This window comes from Macrotis lagotis, chromosome X (assembly GCF_037893015.1).
Source record: "Macrotis lagotis isolate mMagLag1 chromosome X, bilby.v1.9.chrom.fasta, whole genome shotgun sequence".
NCBI classification, from domain to species: domain Eukaryota; kingdom Metazoa; phylum Chordata; class Mammalia; order Peramelemorphia; family Peramelidae; genus Macrotis; species Macrotis lagotis.
The window spans coordinates 183747088-183761753 of NC_133666.1; the positions used below are offsets into that span (position 1 = coordinate 183747088).

General features: G+C 38.7%; 1 protein-coding gene across 1 annotated transcript in view; it reads right to left on the reverse strand.

The window, feature by feature from the left end:
* Positions 1-14666, reverse strand: part of GRAP (GRB2 related adaptor protein) — a 68811-nt gene that overhangs the window by 8648 nt on the left and 45497 nt on the right. The window contains exon 4 of the mRNA XM_074208558.1: positions 4164-4332. Within this exon, the coding sequence (XP_074064659.1) occupies positions 4164-4332 (169 nt within the window). The remainder of the gene's footprint in view (positions 1-4163; positions 4333-14666) is intronic.

Here is a 14666-nt window from a genome sequence, read left to right on the forward strand (position 1 = left end):
ATTTTCCCAAAGGGGTAGACAAGTTCAGGTCAGATTCTAAAGAATAAAGGTAGAATGGACTCTCTCCTTTATAAAGAGCTCCCTATTCCCTTGGATAGAGTACTACCTCCCTGTTCTCCCCACCAGAAGTCTATTTAGAAGTTAGGGGTTTAGTTGCTCTCCCCATCACCTCTTTTTGCCTCCTCTGCCTTTCTGAGATTCTGGGGAAAAGGGAGGCACAGAGCAAAGAAGGTTGGGGTTGGATTAGGGGCTCAATAAAGCTCAATCTGACTGACTTGGCAGTAGCCTAATGAAATCTTAACCAACTAAAAGTAGTTCAAGCTGAGAGTAGGATTTCTTTCACTGTAAAATTACTAGCTGTGTGATATTTGGCAAGTCACTTAACCCTGATTGTCTCACATCCAGGGCCATCTCCAGTTGTCCTGATTCATATCTGGCCACTGGACTTAGATGGCTCTGTAGGACTTGGCACCCCTCACTCACATCCAATTCATGTATTTGTCATGGCATCACCTCCCCTTAGGACATGGTCTTCTTCAAGAATGAATGACAAGATTTCTCTCTCATCACATTCAACTTAGATCAATGCATACACTATAGGAATGACATGTCTTCTGTGGAGGGGTGGGGAAAGGGAAGCAAGATTGGGGGGAAATTGTAAAACTCAAAATAACTAAAACCTTTCTAAAATTAAAAGGCAGGAGGAGTACTATTAGTCTCCCATTCATTTATTATATGATTCATTTATTAATATTTATTAAGTAACCACTATTTTTAAGACTGTCATATCCTTAAGAATAGACCACTGTTCCCTCATGAGCCCTTTATCCCATGGGCCAGTCCAGTTCGCATCTATTTGAAGCAGCTTATTCTTGGAGGTGAGACTTTTGAGGCAGAATTGGGTCTGTGTCCAAAAGATGGTTGGATTAAAGAAAAATTTCAAAGAAAATTCAATGCTATAAGTAGAATATGGGATCTGGAAAGGACCTTATCTTCTAAATTTTCACATTATAGATGAAACAACCAAGGTCCAGAGAGGTTACACAGACAGTTAATAGCCAATTTAATTCTCTTTCCACTATAATCATTGGGACCAGACAAGCATTAATGGGGAAAAGGGGGAAGACAAAGGTTTTTTTTAAGAAAACAATGAATCTAGGATTCAGTCTAAAAAAATGGAGCAGGAAGAGTAGATTCATCAAGTTTGGTAATAGGTATATAGGTAGAGTCTGTGATCGATTAAATAGTTTTAACAACCTCTCCCTTCCCTGTCCTGTCAAGAAATACCCATCCTCTTTTAATTAAAAGACTCCAATTAAAGTCATATCTTAGAAGGCCTCTGTCAGTGTACTTCCATTTTGGGAAAGGAAATAAGGGACCATGAAATGGGACTTCTCCCATACAAGACAAGTACATTTGGATTGGTGGAAAGAGATGGGGAGGGGTGGGTAATAGGAGATCAATACAACGATTCTTGATGGTTGGAGGCTGGCCTATTAATTCTTCCCAGATGGAACCTCTCAGTAGGTGACTCCAGAACTGATGACATCTGAAGGTTGCATCCCAGGCTCCTCCCTTCCTATCATCTTTTAGCATATGTATTCCCAAATCTTTCTTATGATATACAGTATGAGCATTTATCAAGGACTTACTATATGCTTCACCATGATCTCACTTGATCCTCACAACAATCCTGATAGGTAAATATTATTATTATCTCCATTTTACAGATGGAGGAACTGAAGCAGAGGTTGAGTGACATGGCTTGTTAAATCTAAGGCTAGATATGAACTCAGATCTTTCTGACTCCAGATGCTATTGAAACCAGGGTTCTTAACCTTTTTATTACATGGGCTCCTTTGACATATGATAAAATCAGTGGATTCTCCAGAATAATATAGGGTTTTAAATTTATAATTGAAGGAAATGCAAAATTTCAGTTAGAGGATAGTGAAAATAAATGTGATTTTTCTGCCAGTCAAATTTATAGATTCCTTGAAATCTGTCTGTGGTTCTAGTTATGAAATCCTGCTCTAATCCTTTCTTCAATCTGGTCTGTGTGTCTCTTCTCTCCACCCCACCACTCCAAAAATCTCACCTAGCTTAATAAAAGTTTCTCCTTTACAGGTGTCATTGGCCCTAATTAAGGGAGATGCATAAAGAGTGTTTATATTTTTCCTAATGAAAGAGTGCAGAAGTAGACATTTATGTTATTGTGAAGAACAACAACTATTATGAAAATCAACTACAGTTTGGGGTGGCTGCTGCCCTTTTCCTTTGGCAATCCCAGTACTCCACCCAGGCAGGAAACAAAAGCCGCCCTGGGACTAGTGATTCTCTTATCTGTCCTGTGCCATCCCATCCTCCCTAGTCCTGTCCTTCCCTAGGTCATGGACTTCTGATGCTACAGCCCAGTCAGAACTGGACTGTGGACTAAGAGTTGGACAACCTCTGCCTAGAGGGCTGAGCATATAATCAAATTATTATGAGGCCAGGCCAGTTACTGGGTGAGCCTTTTACTGCTTGCTTTTTGACTCTATTATTTGTGGCTCACCTTGCTAGCCTTGTTGTTTGTCATTCATTCTTTTTTTCCCCAGTTGTGGCCTATTTTTTATATTGTTTATTTTTTAATTTTAGAAAAGTTTTATTTATTTTGAGTTTTACAATTCTGCCCCCAATCTTGCTTCCCTTCCTCCACCCCTCCACAGAAGACATGTCATTCCTATTGTATGCATTGATCTAAGTTGAATGTGATGAGAGAGAAATCTTGTCATTCATTCTTGAAGAAGACCATGTCCTAAGGGGAGGTGATGCCATGATAAAAACATGAATTGGATGTGAGTGAGGGGTGCCAAGTCACTTTTTCCTACAGAGCCATCTAAGTCCAGTGGCCAGATATGAATCAGGACAACTGGAGATGGCCCTGGATGTGAGACAATCAGGGTTAAGTGACTTGCCAAATGTCACACAGCTAGCAATTTGCAGTTGGCTGAGGCTGGATTCAAATTTGGGTCCTTCTGACTTCTGGGCTGATACTTTCCACTCACTGCACCACCTAGCTGCCCCCAGTCTTAATCTTCTGAAGAAGCTTCAGCAGTGAACAGCTCTGCTAGGTTGCTGTCTAGTAACAATGATCTACCCAGTCAAACAGTATTCTCTTGTTGGTAGACAGTTCCCAAAACAAAGGTTCTTAATCATGTCTATGTCATGGTTACATAATCTTTGGCAGTATGCTGACTACTTACTTGTATTTGAATCTAATGACTTATTTTGACACCCAGAACCCATATGTTCTTGGTTCCCACCTTGTTATGACCTGTGGTGACTTTGACCCCCTGACCTACTATTTTTTGCTTATTGCCTTTTTTGATAATTTTCTGCTTTTCCTGGACCTTTATTCTCAATTTTGAGGCTCTCTCCCAATCTCAGTTTCCTGCTCTGCCTTCAACATCATTGCCACCCACAAAATCCCTGGGGCAGGCACCCCCTAACTGAAGGTGGCCATGTTTCACAAATCCCTCTTTTAGATGGTGCCATGCTTCCTTGGGGTAAATCTTTTAGGTAGAATCAATATCTGAGTACCTGGAAAAATCTCCCAATTTTAGGAAAGGGAATCAAAGAGACACTCTGTCTATAACATCTCCTATAACTAGTTCTTCAGAGTTTGACAAGAGGTATGTGATTCTTAGAAACTGTCATTTACTCCTTTAATCCTAAATTTACTCCTACCCTTCTCCCCCCACACCTTTTCCAGTCCATACCTCCCCATGGTTTCAGAGGCTTCTAGGATTATTGTCTGAGGGAGCTTCCTCCTCCCCTTGGGTTCCACACCCTCGTCTGATGTCTGGACTCATCTGGAGAGTCACTAACTAGGAGAGAAGGGAACTGGCTGGGGATGCCCCACCTCTTAGTTTTCCGAGAAGCTCCTAATACTTATTCAATCTCTTATGCCATTGTGACAAGTCATTCAATCACTCATCAAGTTTTTATTCAACATTTACTACATATTAGAAATTATGTTCAATGCTGGACCTTTTGGTGTCTAACTGGGGATCTGACTAATTTCAGATTTCTGTCTCTGTGTCCTTGACTGAAGTCCCATCTTTGGCTAACCATAATAAACCAGAGCTGGAAGCCATACTCCTGATGAGATTTCTTGATACCTTTTGTATTGGGTCCTCATCTCTCAGGAAGATTTGCTTCTTCTTGGCAATAGTGGTTGTCCGATAGAAGTCCACCAATTCATTGAGTGAGTTGAACTTCTCCTCCCAAAGAAAATACTTCCCCATGTTCTCCCGAAGCACCTTGAAGTGCTGAACTTGGTCTCCATAGCTGAAGATGGAAAAGAATGATATTTTAGTTTGAGAGTAGCCAGAGTCATGGGAAGCAGAGCCTTCAAAAATCCATTAGAATAAAATTTCCTTGTGGGAAAGGATGGTTTTATTTTTGTCTTTTTATCCCAGGATTCTAGCACATAGTAGATGCTCAATAAAATTTGTGGAGTTAACCTAGCCTGAGCATAAAGTCAAGGGAGAGAATTATATTGTAAAGGAATGATATACAATCCCTGTGGAGGAGAGATTAGCTCAGGGAAAGGAAGACATCCCTCCCTTTTTTCTTCTGAAGCTGTTCTCAATACTTTATAGTTGACTGTGCTGAAAGAAAATGATTATAGATCTAGGACTAGAAGGAACCTTAGTCCAACCCTCTCATTTTACAGATGAGGAAACAGACCTAGCAGACGCAGTAACTTGTCCAAGGTCACACAAGTAGCAAATGTCTAGAAGCCTCTGGGGCTACAGGAATAAGTTCATAGTAGGTGCTAAGTGAAGATTTATTAGTTCTCTTTCTTTGGCATCTTCCTCACCCTCACCTCCAAGTACCTATCACAGAATCGAACAGCTAGAATCATTTTTGTCAGTGATATCAGCATCAGCCATGATATTCAAAGATCAGAAAATTCTGAGGTTGGAAATTCTGAATAAAATGGCCAGAAGTCATAGGATCATAGTTCTAGAAGGGACCTTAGAGGTCATCTAGTACAGTGGGAGCAAATTCAAAGAGAAACAGGAAATCTGTACATAAGGATTCCTGAGTTTTGAAATGTAACATTACTTTTACTGTATTTTTATTTATTTTGTTAAATATTTCAATTAAACACTAATCTGTTTAGGGTCACACTGCTGTGGGTCCCATGTGCTTGATAACTCATTTTTCAGAAAAGAAAATTGAAACCCAAAGAGGCTGACTTACAGAATCATCCAAGTAATAACTGAGCAAAATAAACTGCCTCTCAGAAATTGGTACAAGTGTGGGGACTGCCTCTAAAGGGAAATGTAGCTTTTTCCTAGTGGACTGCAAGTACACATCAATTCTTAGTCTTTTTTTGAGAGAAAGGAGAAGCAGTGCCTAAGCATCTAGCCTGGCATCTAGATGATGCAGTGTGATTGCTGGTCTGGGTCCAAATATGGTCCCAGATACTTACCAGTTGTGTGATCCTGGGCAAGTCACTTAACCTTACTTGCCTTAGTTTCTTCATCTGTAGAATGAGATGGAAAAAGAAATGGCAAGCCATTCCAGTATCTTTGCCAAGAAAATCTTACAAAGGGTCACAAAGAGTTGGCCACAACTGAAAGCTTCCTAGAGACTTTATCTAACTTGATCCCTTGATTGACTGATTCTGTGAAAATTTCCCACCTCATTACCTCATCATGTAGCCTTGTTTCCCCTTGTTATGAATTTTATTTTATACATAAAAAATTATCCTGAGAAGGGATTCATTACACAAAAATAGTCTAAGAATCCTTGATACAAGATAATTAGCAGAGGAAGAGAAAGCCGTGACAATTGGGGAGATCACAGAAGGTTTTGTGTAGGAGATAACACCTGAACTAAACCTTCAAAGAAGACAAAGTGAGAAGAAAATGGATTCTAGGCAAAAGATTCTACATCTTTACAAAGGAAAGATATTGGGAGTTCAGGGAACAGTTAGGACATAGAATGTATGAAGTGAATGTGTATGTCTGGAAAGATGGACTGGATGTCTTTAAATGTCTGTCTGAACCCTACTTGGCTGACCCTGAGAGAATTTCTCTTTCTCACTAACCCAGGGCTGGGCCCTATGCATTTTTTGGCACTTGGAGAATAATGAGAGCCTTCAGAAATAGTGTTTGACTGCCATGTTCTATCTGAAACTTACCATGTAGTTGGAAAAAAAAACTATGATATGTGTAATTGATATCATATTGCTTGCCTTTTTAAGGGCTGAGGAAGAGTAGAAGGATGGGAGAGAAGAGAGAATTCAAAAACTTTTTAAATATTTAAACATATTTTCTTGCAATTGGGAGATATTAAATAAAACAAATACATTTTTTCAAAAAATAAATATGCCAAAATTGCTAGATAAACTGAGAGAATAGGATGAAAGGATTGGTTGAGAGAGAAGGGCAAGGCAGAGAATTTGCATTCCTGAAAAGTCTATAGCCTAGAAACTTTCTAAATTCTAAAACAATAGTTTTGTTACTTTTATGTAACAAAGTTACTAGATCTGGTAAAAAAAAGAGTTGTCTAATCAGAAGTCCTTAAAGGATCTGCTTTAATTCACTTCAAGAAACATTTATTAAATGTCTAAAATATAACACTTTATAAATAACATATACTTGTTTATGTATAAATTAGGAGGGTCTAAAGGGTTTGAGGTATTTGAAAACACTTTATTCTTTTTACATCTCACTTATTTTAATTCCTTCACCCAACAGTTTTATTTAACATTTTCTTTACATTCATATGATGCAAAAAGGTTTTGCCATGCAAAGGTGGGTTTGTAACAAAGGTGGGCTTCAGGTTTATCCCATATCAGGAATCAAATATGCAGAAATTTTTCTTAGGACAGTTAAAATATTGGTCCAAGAGGAGGTAAAATTAAAAAATATCCCATGGTACCACCACCTGTCATTCAGTGGGTCAATTGATGGTAGGTTATAAATGACAATTGAGTCATATCAGACTTGTCTGACTCCCCAGGACCACATTACAAGTTTTTGTAGTAGAGATACTGAAGTGGTTTGAGACAAATAGAATTTCTTGATTTGCCCAAGGTCACACATCTAGTATTTGAGATCATATTTGAACTCAGATCTTCCTGACTTAAGGAGCTACTCTATCCATTTTGAAACCTAGCTGCCCATGTTTCAAGTACTTTCTGAGAAATATTTTTTGGAGGTAGTGCATTACAGCTGAAAGAAAGTACAATTGGAGTCAGATGACAGAAGTCAAATCTGTATCTTCCACTTACTAGTTGTGTGACCCTGGGCAAGTCACAACTTCTCTGTGCTCCAGTTTCTTCATCTTTAAAACAGGAATAACATTATCTACCTCAAAAGGTTGTTGTGAGGATCAAAATGAGTTAACATATTTAAAGTAATTTGCAAACCTTAGAGACCTAGATAAATGATAGCTAAACAAATCATAGTGATTGTGACTGAAAGTACTTTGTAAACTTTACACTTAAAACAGTTATGATTTCATCAGAGTGAATGTCCTACCGGGACATTCCCTTTCCTGGGGCAGATTATAACCCATGTATGAGTCCTAGGGAGCTGTCCGAGTCACAGAGTCTCAGGGAATTCTGAGTCAGAGATTAAGTGACCTATCCACAGTCATACAGTTAATAAAAATGAATATAGGGTCAAAATTGGTTAAGAGTCAGAGTTAGGAGTTTAACACAGATCCACCACTCTGAACTTCCTCTGAAGGGTTATATGAATGCAAGTCACAATTAGAATAAGCACTGGTTTGGGGGTCCAGAGACCTGGAGATGACTCTTGGTTCTAACACTTGCAGTGATCTTGAAATAACACATTTGTCTTGGCTAAGTCATTGAAATTTTCTTTACCTCAGTTTCTCCATCTACAAAATAAAAGTAATAATTCACACATGAGCTACCTCACAGAACTGTGAGAATTAGATGATCTAATATAAATGAAAAATTTTGTAGCCATAAAACACTATGGAAACATCAGCTCTCATCATTATTCTCATTTACACTGGGGTCTACGACTGTGACCCAAAAGAATGAATCTGTCTGTGGCACCAGTTCTCAGCAGAAACAACAGATGCCTCTGTAAAAACAAAGGATGTGCAGAGGTCTTCCTAACACCAACTCAAATGAGGACAAGAAGCAGTTGCTCATTTGCCAAAATTACACCAATCACTAATGCCAGTGCCTGTTCTTTCATGAGACAGAATGTTAGTTTATTCTCCAGAAAAGTTATAGAAATCAACATGATTACCCTTCTCATTCCCATTTTTCTGTATTTGATCACCCCTCCTCCACCTGGAAAATGCTTCTCTACCTCTAAAATTCCTGTAGATAGAGTGCTGGGTCAGGAATCAAAAAGATATCTTCGAGAATTCAAATCTGGCCTCAGACACTTACTAGCTGTGTGACCTTGGACAAGTCACATAACCCTGTTTTCCTCAGTTTTCTCCTCTATAAAATGAGCTGAAGAAGGAAATTATAAACTTCCCTAGTATCTTTGCCAAGAAAATCCCGAATGAAGTCAAACATGACTAACAATAAATAACCTCTTCTAAAACTAATAATCATAAAAAATTTTAAAAAAACTAATAATCAGGGGCAGCTAGATGGTGCAGTAGATAGAGCACCAACCCTGGAGTCAGGAGTACCTGAGTTCAAATCCAACCTCATACACTTAATAATTACCTAGCTGTGTGGCCTTGGGCAAGCCACTTAACCCCATTTGCCTTGAAAAAAAAAAGCCTAAAAAAAAACTAATAATCTAATAATTATCTTAACACTGAATAAGCTTCTAAATATTCTTTTTTTGTTGTTGTTTTAGGTTTTTGCAAGGCAAATGAGGTTAAGTGGCTTGCCCAAGGCCACACAGCTAGGTAATTAGTAAGTGTCTGAAATGTATTTGAACCCAGGTACTCCTGACTCCAGGGCCCGTGCTTTATCCACTATACCACCTAGCCACCCCTGAATATTCTTTATGGGTAAGTGTTGTTTCTCTTCCTTCCCAGACTATGAATTGTTTAAGGTTATCTACATGCTTGGTTCAGAAAAGGTTTGCCAGACAAAGATGGTTTTTCAGATTGATCCCATGTCAAAAACCATAAACTTGGAATTCTTTCAAATATATAAAGAGATTTTATAAGTCAAACATAATTGTATTCTGAGATGAAGTCACAGGCATCTGGATAATTCAGTGGACAAAGTAATGGGTCTAAAGCCAGGAAGACATCTTCTTGAGTTCAAATCTGGCCTTAGACACTTACTGGCTATGTGACCCTGGGCAAGTCAATTAACCTTTTTTGCCTCCATTTTCTCATCTGAAGGAAGGAAATGGCAAACTATTCTTGTATCTTTGCCAAGAAAACCCCAAATGCAGTAACAAAGAGTCAGATGTGACTGAAACAAATGAACAATAACAAGAGGAAGTCAAATTAGAAAATATTCCTGGATGCCAGTATCTGTCATTCAACAAGCCAGCTGGGGGCACTATGCAATTACTTTATGAGAAACAATTGGAGGTCATATAGCACAGTTGAATGTGCTCTACCTGGAGTCAGGAAATCTAAGTTTAAGCATTTTGACAATAATTCGGGTCCTAATTTGTGGGGTCCAGCTCAAACTTGGACCCTATAAATTAGGGTTTGATTTATTACATTGTTAACTGTCTTGATTACATTAAGAAAGTAATGGAGAAAATGTTAATAATGCAGATTAAACAGAATAGTATATCATAGGTGTGTAGTATATGTATATGGGGTTGGCTAGGAGAGATGATTATTAAACATTTATCAGTACACTGCTGGGACTTTTTAAAAATAGGAACATCTATATATTTTATATATATATATATATATATACACATATATATGCATATATATATTCAACTCCATCAACATTGTCAATCATTGAAAAAAGCATTTATTAAGCACCTACTTACTGTGTGACAAACTTGCATTGTACTAGGAAGATAAAGAAAGGCAAAACAAGGAGGTCACATTCTAATGGGACAGACAACATACAACTATCTATCTATATCTATATCTATATTTATATCTATATCTATATCTATATCTATATCTATATCTATATCTATATGATACATGCAATGTAAATGGAAAGTAATCTCAGAGGGAAGGGAATGGACAAGAAGAAAAAAAATAGTATTTTAAAGCAATGATTATGTTCCAGGCTCTGTATGAAGCACATTTGACCCTCACAACAATCCCAGGAGAGAGGTACTATTATTACCACCATTTTACTGTCAAGGAGACTGAGGCAGAGGAAGTTAAGTGACTTGCCCAGGGTCATACAACTAGTATCTGAGGCTAAATTTGAATATAGGTCTTCATGACTCCAGATCTGGCTGCCTCTGCCTACTGGCAACTGGCTACCTACTGAAGAAGGTAGTACGTGTTTGAAATTTTGAGGAGAAAGAAGTAAGGAGGGAGAACATTCCAGACATGGCTAGTATAAATCAACTTCTCTGAAGAGGGAGCTAGATAACACAGTGGATAGAGCTGCTGGTCCTGGAGTCAAGAAGCTGTGAGTTCAAATATAGTCTCAGATTCTCAAAGGCTGTGCAACTCTGGTCAACTCACTTAAAAAACTATGCCTCGGTTTCCCCATCTGTAAAAAGGGAAGAATAATTGCAACTACTTCCCAGGATGGTTGGGAGGATGAATTGAGATACTTGTTTATAATGCACCTATAAATACTAGATATTATATATGATATATAATACCATATTTATAAAACATTTATATAGTATTATATATCATATAATATAAATACTAGATACTATTATTGCAAAATTTGTACTAGGCATAAAAGATACCAATATAAACAAAACAGAGTTCTTGCTTTCAAAGAGCTTTCAACCCAATAAAGATCTGTTAAATAATTATAAAATGGAATTGCATTGCCAGTTGAAGAGGTTGCAAGGAAGGACCATGTTTTTCAAAGTTTGTCAGAATATCAGTCCTTGAACACACTTTAGAAATTACCTAACCTGGACCCTTTATTTAACAGATGAGGAAACTGAGACCCAGAGGGGAGAAATAATTAGTCCCAAGTCTCATATTCAATGGCAGAGACATGACCAGCACCCAAGTGTCCTGACTCACAGATCATGGATCTCTGGTTCACCCTACTCTGCGGCAATTGCACAGCTTCCCCTGGGGAGAGGCACCTGGCTTCACAACATCCTATGAAGCAATCCTCCCAAGTGCTTTGCAGACAATAAGTCTCAGACGCTTTTAGAGGCAGTAGCAGCAGCAACATTCACAGAGCCAGGGGCATTGTTCTACACTGAGTAACGCATCTATGGGACCAGAATCTAGCACGTGGGCAACTGGAGGATTGTTCACTAGCTGAAGAACAAGGGTGTGGACTGGACAACTCCCGTCCTGTCTGGCCCAGATGTTCCCTTCTCTGAATAAAGCTGAATGACTCCAGTGCCTAGAGGGACAGTCAGAAAATGAAAAGTTCACAGAGGGTAGTTACCACTAAATAGAGTCTGGGTGGCCCAAGCAGGCCTGTGTTAAGGGTGTAACTGATATGTCCACCACTATAAGCTAAGTGTGTTCTTAGCCTAGAGCCTAGGGACTATGATGTAGAAGAAAGCCAAATTAAAGCATGTTCAGTTGAAAATAGCTTCAGATATCACTAGCTTCTGAGTAAAGGCCAAGCAAAAGAATATCTCCCCCAGCAGGGGGATAGGCAAGAATCAAGATGGAAACTCAAAAGACTTTAAAACAGACTAAAAAAATACAATCAAGTACTTACAATAAAATTCATACACTTTATTTTTTGAAAAATCCCTTAGACCCTGACTCAGCACCTATTCATTCTTACTTTCCAAAGAAATCTAACAAGTTTGGTTATCTGGAGGCTGGGACTGGTCCTGGCAGTCTGTGGGAAGCATCCCAACTCATTCCTTCCTAGTGAATGGTTGCTTTTATCATCGTCATCATCAAACAAATTTTGCATTCTCACCTTTTCACCTTTGCACATATCTATATGCCTTGAAATGTCTTCTCCCCCTCTGTAGTATATTGAAGACCCCACTGATCTATGAATCTAATATCCTCTATGAATTTTTTCTTATCCACTCTCACTTGCAATGATCTCTCCCTCCTTCTCTTGTGCTCCTATAGCTTTTACTGTCTAGCCTACTCATATCTTTTCATTCTTTCCTTAACAAGACTGTGAGTTTCTGAGGACAAAGACAATCTGTTCTCCCTATTTCTTATGTTTTGCCAAACCTCCAGGAAGTATTGATAAAGATGCTGTTGGTGATTGGATTTCTTGCCTGGTGATGGTGGGTATGGAGGAAGGATGAACTCAGGGTTGGGATGAGGCCAAAAGGACTTCCCCTCAAGGGCAGAAGCTGAAGGAATTGATGCTCAACAGGAAGTGCCAAAGGCATATATCTTTGTATGAGTTGGGGCGGACAGACAGCTGCTGAGAGAGTCAGGGGAACGCTGAGCCCAGCAGAAAAGTTCCACTGAACTTTTTCCAGGTTGCATCAGCACTATAACTTGCCAGGCTGGTTATTCTGGCCAGGAGCATGAATGGGTCAGGGGAAAAAACCAAGAAGTTGGGTGGGCACAGCCTCCCTCCTTGCCCCTCTGGACTACTATCCTAGAAGGACTAATGGACAGCACAAGGTTATCCAGAAAAGAGTTATTCTTTGTTCTCAAGGTCAACCAATTTGGAAGACCAAGTAGTGAAGCTCAGCCTCACTAAATGTATCTCACCAGTGAGAACACTGGAATGGGAATCAAGAGACCTGGGCTTTGAGATTAATTTGCCATGTGACCTTGGGCAAGTCATTTCAGTTTTCAAGGCTTCATTGTCCTCAAAATATAACAAGGAGTTTGATTAGATGACTTTTTTTAGTTTGCTTTTGTTTTTTGCAAGGCAATGAGGTTCAGGGACTTGCCAACGGTCACACAACTAGGTAATTATTAGATGTCTTCGTCTGGATTAGATGTCCAGGTCCTCCTGGACTACAGGGTTGATGCTCTATCCCCTGCGCCATCTAGCTGCCCTGGATTAGGTGACTTTTAAAGATTTTCTAGTTCTAACATTCAAAGTTTCTTAGATGCTATGATTTTTTTAAAAAAAGTCTATAGATGAGGCCAACCTGCAGTTTTTTGGACTGGGAGCCAGGAGACCTGAGTTCTAATTCCAGTTTTGCCACTAATTCACTGTGTGACTTTGGATAAACTGACACTTAATATTCTAGGATTCAGAAAGATGCTAAAAATAAACATAGCAAATTCTGCAAACTGATCCGCAATGTCTAGCTGCACAGTTTCCTTTACATTCTCAACAGGAATTGTTCTCTCAAGTCCTCTTCTGCTATCTTGACAAATAGAATCAAAAACAAGATACAATAATTAACACATCCATGAATCAAGGTTCTGTGGCATTTCTATTGTAAAGAACCATAGTTTGTGAGTGTCTGTCTTAATTTTAGCTAGTAGAAGGGGTCCTTTGAGAATGAGATCATCTATCATCCATGAAATGAAAAAAAGCAAAGTATGGGAAATTAAAATGTGAAAAATCAAGTACATTTTCATCTATTTATGACAAGCATTGGTCTAAAAAAAAGCAGAACATTTTACTTAAGAGAAAAAAAGGATTGTCTTAAACAAGAGAAGTATAAATTTCTTGAATTTGCTAATTGTTTTTCTTTCCTATGGTCATCAGCCCACATGTGTCCTTTAGATGTGATAAAGATAATTATCTCAAAACAGAAGTTACTGTGAATCTAAATCAATGACAGTTTGATTTACATCTCTGTGTGTGCAAATATACATATATATCAACATTCACAGCAGGAGTTTGACTAACATCCTGGAGACTAGCCCAGGGATTAGGGGTGGGTATTTTACAAGCCATTACATGTCATTCACTCTGTCATTTCTCCATGGAGTACAAAAAATCATAGGCACTGGCCAAGTTAAATAAATTTAGTTAATGATATCAGAAAAGAATCATTAACAAATATGAGGGGGAGGAACCTAACCAATTTCTTTGAACTTCAAATCCTAGAATGTTTGAGGCAGAAGAGACCTTAAAGATGATTTGTATCCAACTACCTCCTTTTTGCAGATGAGGAAATGAAAGCCAAGAAAATGAAAAGAATTGATGCCCTTCTGAGACTGGAATTGAATTGCTTGTCTTTAGACCTTCAACCTGATTTAATTTGGCTCAGTGACCCTATTTCATGAAGTCCTGCCACCTGATTTCCATTGAAATGTGTGCTCTTGGTGGGCAGGAAACTGGTTTTTCCCTCTCTTTGTATGCCCAGATTTTGTCGCAATGTAGTATATTGTAGAGCATAATAAATGCTTATTGACTCACTGACTGATTCCTTTTCCCTCAGTGTTTGAATTCATTTAGAACTGTCACCCAATTCCCTTTAAGTTGCTGCACATGTTCACTCTCCTACACACATACACACCCTATGGACTCCATAAAAAGAACAAGCACTGGGGTGGCTAGTTGGCACAGTGGATAGAGCACCAGCCTTGGAGTCAGGAGTACCTGGGTTCAAATCCAACCTCAGACACTTAATAATTACCTAGCTGTGTGACCTTGGGCAAGTCACTTAACCCCA